The sequence below is a fragment of the Stegodyphus dumicola genome, chromosome 7 (genome assembly GCF_044657685.1).
Source record: "Stegodyphus dumicola isolate Sdum_Otavi_A_Nest chromosome 7, ASM4465768v1".
NCBI classification, from domain to species: domain Eukaryota; kingdom Metazoa; phylum Arthropoda; class Arachnida; order Araneae; family Eresidae; genus Stegodyphus; species Stegodyphus dumicola.
The window spans coordinates 173,017,314-173,026,343 of record NC_140774.1 but is presented as its reverse complement, the minus strand read 5'-3'; the positions used below and the strand labels follow the sequence as shown (position 1 = coordinate 173,026,343).

The 9,030-nt window shown below is 31.0% G+C and overlaps 1 protein-coding gene across 1 annotated transcript in view; it reads left to right on the top strand.

Annotated features, from left to right (window-relative positions):
- Window positions 1-281: 281 nt before the first annotated feature.
- The window catches only part of LOC118186373 (homeobox protein MSX-2-like), a 31,738-nt gene continuing 22,989 nt past the window's right edge, over window positions 282-9,030 (top strand). Inside the window, exon 1 of the mRNA XM_035356453.2 lies at window positions 282-1,191. Within this exon, the coding sequence (XP_035212344.1) occupies window positions 648-1,191 (544 nt within the window). The 5' untranslated portion in view covers window positions 282-647. The remainder of the gene's footprint in view (window positions 1,192-9,030) is intronic.

Here is a 9,030-nt window from a genome sequence, read left to right as displayed (position 1 = left end):
TTAAACGAAGCCGGGAGGCCCAGAAGTGATTACGATTATCCCGCAGTCAGGCTGACAAATCGCCATCGATAAAGGAGATGCGGACAGCTGTTGGATGCTACGGAAAAGACACTCCACTCTTTATTCCCCCTCACTCTATCCTCTTCCCGTCGTCATGACAACGAGGGCGTGGCCCCTGCGCCTCCGCGCCTTCCATTGGCCGCGTCCGGATACGCCTATCCTCCATCCAACGTGCCTCAGGAAGGCTTTTGCTTGCATTTAGTCAAAAGAATGGACCGGGGCTGTTTAAGAAGTTGATAACGTGTTATCCATTTCCCAGTTAGAAGAGTGAAGGATTGCCAATCGTTCACCCACCCCGAGACTCGCCTTACTGAGAACACGGCAGTCCGATCGTCAGCTCGTTCGGCGCTAATTAACTTCTCGGTAATTATCGGAAGTGCACGGAGATTGCTGATTTCCCCAACGCTATCGGCTCTTTTATTTTGCTTCTCATTCGGAATTTTAGCGGTGTTCGTGGATTGTTTGACTGCGATGATGTCAATGAGGTGCTGCAGCTCCTGAATGGTATCCTTGTAGTTTCTGATAATATAACGTACAGCAAGCATCCGACCTTTTTCACATTTCGTCTGCTGAGTTTTGCAAGGACAATGCAGCTTAGTTCACCAAACGGCATTGACATTCCCGTTAATCAAGACACTCAGACACATAACGGATCGGAGTACCAAAGACTGTCTCCAGTGATACTTGGTTCAAGAATGGCCATGTCTTCAAGGCATCCAAACAGTTCGAGGTCTCCATCTAAAAGCCCAGATGTGGTTGCCACAAAGACTATATCAAAATCGTCCAAAACATTTTCTTTTTCTGTTGACTCTTTATTATCCAACGACAATGGACGAAGGTCCTCGTGTAGTCCGGAACAAAGGACTGAAACCAAAGCTTTAAATGGTTCCTCTAGTCGCCAAGTCGTTTCTGATATATTAAGTAGGCGGTTCAGCATGGAAAGAATCCTCGATCATGGCCTGAAAACGTCCGGACTGGCGCCCGGATATCTGCCGCCTACTTCGGCGGCAAAAACTGCCGGACTGGGTCATCCGGAAACGAACATGGGATCCCCCACCGCACCGTGGAATCATCCGCTCAGCGTTGCTCTTCCTTGGTTCCAAGTGACAAGGTCACTGTCTCCGGTTCATAGTAAGTCTTTTTAACTATTACATTCAGCAAACGGATCTTAAATATTTCGAAATATTATGAAGCTTTCCATATAAATTTAATTTTTGAAACGAGGTAGTAATTAATATAAATTTATTATATAATTAGTTTTGTTTATATCAGGAAGGTTTTATAAGTAATTATGCAGAATATTTGTGAATTTCATCTCAATTAATATTGCTTTCGTACAAGATAAAGAAATTGTGGCTGCTGAGGAAATGAAAACAAAACGAAAGAACAACAGCAGTAGAAAAAAAGGAGGAGGGTGGGTTTGAAACTGGAGGGAGGAGAGAGAGATGAAATCAAATTTATTCATAAAACATTGAGTAATGTTCAAAAAATATAAGCGATATTTAAATCCTTCGTTAAATAGTGGCTAAAGGTTATATTTCGTATTTTAATTCATATAATTTATTAGCATTTAATTATAAGTAAAAACATTTCGGAATTACGTAGATCTGGTTGTGTTACATGCTTGAAATATTTCAGGATTTATATATGATTTATATATAATATATAAGTATGAAAAATATCCCAGAATTTCAGTAGTACAAGCGTTACATTGAACTAGAGATGATCTTAAAAAATTTTTTTAATGTAATAATTTACTGATTTCTAAAGCTAATATAACATCTTAATTATATTGTGAATATGATTTCCCATTTCTCCATAATGTTATGAAACCATATCGATAAAAAGTTACGTTTTAATTTAAGGGGACTCGTACACCTTAAAACCCATAAGATGTTCGAATAGGTGACTGTTGCAAGAATTGAGATAACATATTTATTTTAAAAGCAATTACTATCAACTTTTTACAGATGACAACATAATATAGCTGCTTTTTGAAATAGTTATCAGAAAGTTTGTGTTGCCAGAAATATTTTTATAATTTAATCCGCTTTGTGACAACATTTTTCGTCATGTTTCCACCTTGCGCGCACAGTTTAAAATATTCTGTTGCATAATTTAATTCCATATTTAATACATAGCTTTTATAACGTCTGGAAACTACTGTGAACCTAAAATTCTAAAAATTTCATGTTAAATTTTTATTTTATTTTGAGTTGAGTTTATAAAATGTATTTTATTAAAAAAAATGTGTAATGTTTTCGTCCATAAAATTTTTCAACAGTACAATATTCATCAGATTGTTGTTTCAGTTAGAAAATAGTGCCCATATAAAGAATTCCATCCAATGTCAAGTATGTACCATTAGCCATTTTTAAAATATCATGCGCGCAAGGTGGAAATATGGCAAAATATTTTGTCACAAAGAGGATTAAATTACAAAAATATTTGTGGCAACACAAACTTTCTGGTTACTAGTTTCCAAAGCAGCTATATCATGAAGTCAGCTGTAAAAAGTTGGAAGTAATTGCTTTTAAAATAAACAAAATATCCCAATTCTTGCAATAGTCACATATTCGAAGATCATGAGGGGTTTAAGATGTATGAGTCCCCTTAAGTATGCTTCGACATGTTTGACATAGGCGTCGAGTCGAATGACATATTCAAGACTCATTTGAAATGTATGTGATGAAGTAATTTATTAAGATCAACCTATTACTATGACTATTAAGATTTAATAAAGACATCTCTTTACATCTGAATTACAAATAGTGTATATCATTCCATTTAAAATTCGTAACTAATATGCTTTTGATAAAAATGAATTTATAATTAAAACAGCTTAAAATAGCTTTATAGTCGTTTCCGAATGGCCGTTATGTAAACTGTCATAATATATCGTAATTAAAAGAGCTTGGAATCAATTTTGAATGACCATTATGTAACCTGTCTTAATATACTATAATTAAAATATCTTGAAATCGATTCCGAATGGACGTTATGTAAACTGTCATAATATATCGTAATTAAAAGAGCTTGGAATCGATTTTGAATGACCATTATGTAACCTGTCTTAATATACTATAATTAAAATATCTTGAAATCGATTCCGAATGGACGTTATGTAAACTGTCATAATATATCGTAATTAAAAGAGCTTGGAATCGATTTTGAATGACCATTATGTAACCTGTCTTAATATACTATAATTAAAATATCTTGAAATCGATTCCGAATGGACGTTATGTAAACTGTCATAATATATCGTAATTAAAAGAGCTTGGAATCGATTTTGAATGACCATTATGTAACCTGTCTTAATATACTATAATTAAAATATCTTGAAATCGATTCCGAATGGACGTTATGTAAACTGTCATAATATATCGTAATTAAAAGAGCTTGGAATCGATTTTGAATGACCATTATGTAACCTGTCTTAATATACTATAATTAAAATATCTTGAAATCGATTCCGAATGGACGTTATGTAAACTGTCATAATATATCGTAATTAAAAGAGCTTGGAATCGATTTTGAATGACCATTATGTAACCTGTCTTAATATACTATAATTAAAATATCTTGAAATCGATTCCGAATGGACGTTATGTAAACTGTCATAATATATCGTAATTAAAAGAGCTTGGAATCGATTTTGAATGACCATTATGTAACCTGTCTTAATATACTATAATTAAAATATCTTGAAATCGATTCCGAATGGACGTTATGTAAACTGTCATAATATATCGTAATTAAAAGAGCTTGGAATCGATTTTGAATGACCATTATGTAACCTGTCTTAATATACTATAATTAAAATATCTTGAAATCGATTCCGAATGGACGTTATGTAAACTGTCATAATATATCGTAATTAAAAGAGCTTGGAATCGATTTTGAATGACCATTATGTAACCTGTCTTAATATACTATAATTAAAATATCTTGAAATCGATTCCGAATGGACGTTATGTAAACTGTCATAATATATCGTAATTAAAAGAGCTTGGAATCGATTTTGAATGACCATTATGTAACCTGTCTTAATATACTATAATTAAAATATCTTGAAATCGATTCCGAATGGACGTTATGTAAACTGTCATAATATATCGTAATTAAAAGAGCTTGGAATCGATTTTGAATGACCATTATGTAACCTGTCTTAATATACTATAATTAAAATATCTTGAAATCGATTCCGAATGGACGTTATGTAAACTGTCATAATATATCGTAATTAAAAGAGCTTGGAATCGATTTTGAATGACCATTATGTAACCTGTCTTAATATACTATAATTAAAATATCTTGAAATCGATTCCGAATGGACGTTATGTAAACTGTCATAATATATCGTAATTAAAAGAGCTTGGAATCGATTTTGAATGACCATTATGTAACCTGTCTTAATATACTATAATTAAAATATCTTGAAATCGATTCCGAATGGACGTTATGTAAACTGTCATAATATATCGTAATTAAAAGAGCTTGGAATCGATTTTGAATGACCATTATGTAACCTGTCTTAATATACTATAATTAAAATATCTTGAAATCGATTCCGAATGGACGTTATGTAAACTGTCATAATATATCGTAATTAAAAGAGCTTGGAATCGATTTTGAATGACCATTATGTAACCTGTCTTAATATACTATAATTAAAATATCTTGAAATCGATTCCGAATGGACGTTATGTAAACTGTCATAATATATCGTAATTAAAAGAGCTTGGAATCGATTTTGAATGACCATTATGTAACCTGTCTTAATATACTATAATTAAAATATCTTGAAATCGATTCCGAATGGACGTTATGTAAACTGTCATAATATACTAACGTATGGTGATGCTGCTTTGCACAATGTTATCATATAGTGAGATGAAAGATATATTATCATATAGACTGTATATGTATATGTTTTGAGATAAAAGTGAGAAAGCTAAATTAGAACATAATTTATTAATAATGTAAATGAAATTTAAATGTGTATGTCCAATTCAGAAGCCTCAAGTTCAATTCCTGTTGAAGATAATGTTTTAAACGTAAACTGTCTTCTCTAGTTCCTATTGACATAAACATAAACTTTATATTTAAATGTTTTCCTTTTTTTAAATAAATATTAGGAAATATGGGGCATGTTTTTACTCAATTCATACTGATTATGTAATTTTTCTTTAGGATTCCAATATAAGGCTTGCGACTGCCTTGTTAGCTAACAGGCTCGCTGTAAAATGTCGCAAATGTAAAGCGTCGCAAAAAATCAGAAAACATATTTAACAGCAACAGAAATTTTAAAACTTGGTTATTTGTAGTCGATTATATTTTAAAAAACATGATACGTAGATAGCACATAAAATTTTTATTACTTTTCAAAGTATTTGTGAAAGGTAATTGAAAATACACGTAGGAGAGGATGAGAAATTGTTCATGTGATTTTACATACTCACAAGTTTAATTTTTTTCAAATACGTACTTACTAATTACGGATTAAAGGGTTTTATTGACATATTAAAGTATCTAATAACAGTACGAGTACAGTTAAATCAGAAGTCGAATATCATCATTAGCCAAATTTAGGCTTTCTTTGAAAATTTTTTTTTCTTTGAAAAATAGAGATTTGGCATTATTTTGCAGTGTGTTAATTATGACATTTATTACAAAATCCATGAATATTTGTAAATATGAAAAACAAACAAATGGTTTAAATGATTATACATGTCTCTTAGTCATTCTAAAATATGCATTTGTTTTAAGATGCTGAAAATTCCTGTCACGAATTCCTTCTGAGATTTTTCATATCCCCCACTCCCCCAAAAAATTAACATATTTTTCTTATAAGAACTCAATATGCATCATTTTTGTAATCAATGACCAGGCATTTTACTATAGTAAAATTATCTGTGACAATTTTAAATAATAATAATCTGTGATAATAATAATATTTTAAATAATAATAATCTGTGATAATAATAATATTTTAAGTAATAATAATCTGTGATAATAATGATATTTTAAATAATAATAATCTGTGATAATAATAATATTTTAAATAATAATAATCTGTGATAATAATAATATTTTAAATAATAATAATCTGTGAAAATAGTAAAATCATCTGTGATAATTTTACAACAGAAATATTTGTAAGAGTAAACGAACTGCTAAATACATACAGAAAAGACAGAGAGATTGTTAGATTAATTTTTAGAGCATTCGATAGTGTCATAAACGAAGTGTTTTGTTATAGTTAGAAAGGAGGTAAAAGTATTTTCATAAAAATGCATGTGAAAGATAAACAAAAGCCTATAATTTATATTACAACAAGTAACTTCAATATGTGTTTTGTTGAAACTGAAGCTTTCGATGGTTTTTTAATAGATTCCCAAATATTAAGTTAGCAAACATGTACGTTTTCCTACTTTTCAACGTTCAGTTGAAATGCTTAGTTATCACAAATGTGCATTTGTTTTAAAGTGCAATACTGTGAATATTTGAAGCTCTAACTGCACAGTGTTTATTCAGGTAAGATACCTAGATCCATATTCTTCTGGAGTTCCTTGCTGTTATTTTAACTCGGGAGGTGAGAGGAAATCTAATCTGCAAACTAACGGATTAGTCTAACACCAAGAAGAAAAATTTATCATTAAAAACATCAAAGAATTAAAAAGATAAAACTATGAAAAATCATACTAATATTTTTCTTTCTTTCTTAAACAAAAATAAGATGTACTGTTGCCAACTCATAAAACAAAATCTTTACTAATGACCAAAATCAAAAGTCATTTTAATAGAATTTCAATTTTAAAAACTGCGACATTTTTTCTTCCATTTACTTTAGAATGTAAAGTAATATAAACAGAAAAATATCAAATTATTTAAAACTTATGTTACCATTTGAATAAAATTAAAGAAACTAAATATCTGTATGTAGAAGCTTAAAGAACCTTTAACGGATCTTTCAAACTGCAACAGCATGTATTTTATGAATGGTATTAAAATAATTAACAATATTTTAATGGCATTTCGATATTGTTAAATGGAAATAAATTTACAAGTAAAATATTTCAAGTAAAATACTTCATGGAGCAGTTTCATTGTTATATATGTATATATGAATACTGTAATTATTTATATTTCTCAAATGTCTTCGTGTAAAATAAAACAAACAAGCAAGCAAAATGGCAAACCGTACGCTTGCATAGTGATATTTAAAAAAAAAAAACGACTTTCAGTTTATTATGTTCATTTCATTATACTTTGCTTACTAAATAATCAATCATTCTGAATATAATTAAGAAATCAAAATTAGTGTACAATTTGCGCATAGTAATTTTTATAATATTTAAATATTAAAGCTCGTTTGCAGCTCATTGAATCATCAGCTGGTGACCTAAATTTAAAAAGTCACCATTTTGCCTACGGTTTGTAAATGCTATATTACGAGGTTTCCTTACAGAAACCTATTCAAAATAATATAACACGTTCTTTTGTAATATAAATATATTTGCACGAAAAGCAAATTCTTATATGCAGATTTCTTCAAAAGTAATAAGACAGACTTAATCTAGATAGACTCTTCTTAATATAGACTCTTTCTTACAGACTCTAGTTCTGTTTACATTCTTCCATTTATGTTAAAAATTGCACTATTGTGGAATACGAAACGCACTTTTAAAATCTCGTACAAAGGACCGCTTTCATAATGGTACCCCTTTATGAAGGGACTGACCCAATTATACTAGTGGACCGCTGCTCAGAAATACAGAAACTTGCATAAGGGTGCCGCGGTATAAAGATGCCGGCACTTTCATGTAAGATCAATTTCTAAATTAAAAAAAAATCTGATGTGTACACCACATGAGTTCATTCTACGGCATATTAAATTATACAGATTTTTTGCTGCTCTTCATATAAACTTATTTTCTCGAATCTCGAATTATGAACTTGAATTACAGGCTCCTAAAGGTAATTTGAAAATCACATAAAAGTTTCAAATGTTGAAATGAAATATCCCGGGCGATTGTTGCTCTATGGAAGTCAAACTTTTTATAATTTTAGTTTTCATAACCAGTTTTAAACCTTTCCATATATAAGTACAGAAACCGGGAGACAGCATTAAAAGTTAGATTTCGTTACTTGCCGAAAATTAAATTTTTAAATTTGACATGGCCAAAACATGAATCATTTCTTCATTTAAATCCCTTCTATAATTTGTAAAGAAAAACTTTAAAATTAATGAATTTTAAAATGTATTATTATCATATTTATATGTATGCCTGATTCTGCATCTTTGAATGTAAAAAAGGAGGTGCACAACTAGGTGTTATAGCAGTCCGGTGCATAAACAAATTTCAACATTGTACGGCTAATCGTTTTTAAGTTGTGCGACATATATACATACAAACATGCATAAGTATATACGTCACGAAAATCCATTTTAAAGTTCGTTTTGGAAAAAAGAGCCTTTTGTTCGGTCCGTGCGTACAGACGTCACGCAAAATATCGTCCAAACTGATTCGGGAACGGTCAAAATCGATATTTCTATTGAAAAATTTTACCCGAAATCTTTCGGGTTATAATAGTTCCTTTAATTAATACAAGGAAGCAAAAAGCTAACTTTTCTTGGTTTCGTAAAAGTGCGGGACCGTTATGTCGGGGCCCATTAAAGGAGGTTGTGAGACCCTCGGACCCCCGTTATCTTCGGTTTGCTCTCTGTCAAAGTTGGGGGCAGAACTGAGCAAAGTCGTACTGTCATCTATATAGTGCTCAAGACTTTTGCCAACGACCGGATTAATCTTGACCTCCTTGTTGCGATACATTTCGTGGGCTTGTTTTGAAGTTACTGTCAAACAAGTTAGATAAGTCACAATAACAATGGCAAAGCATGCTGGGGTTATCTGTCTAGGGAAGGTATGGCTTAGTGGTAAGCTTCTTTAAGAAAGCTAACTTGCA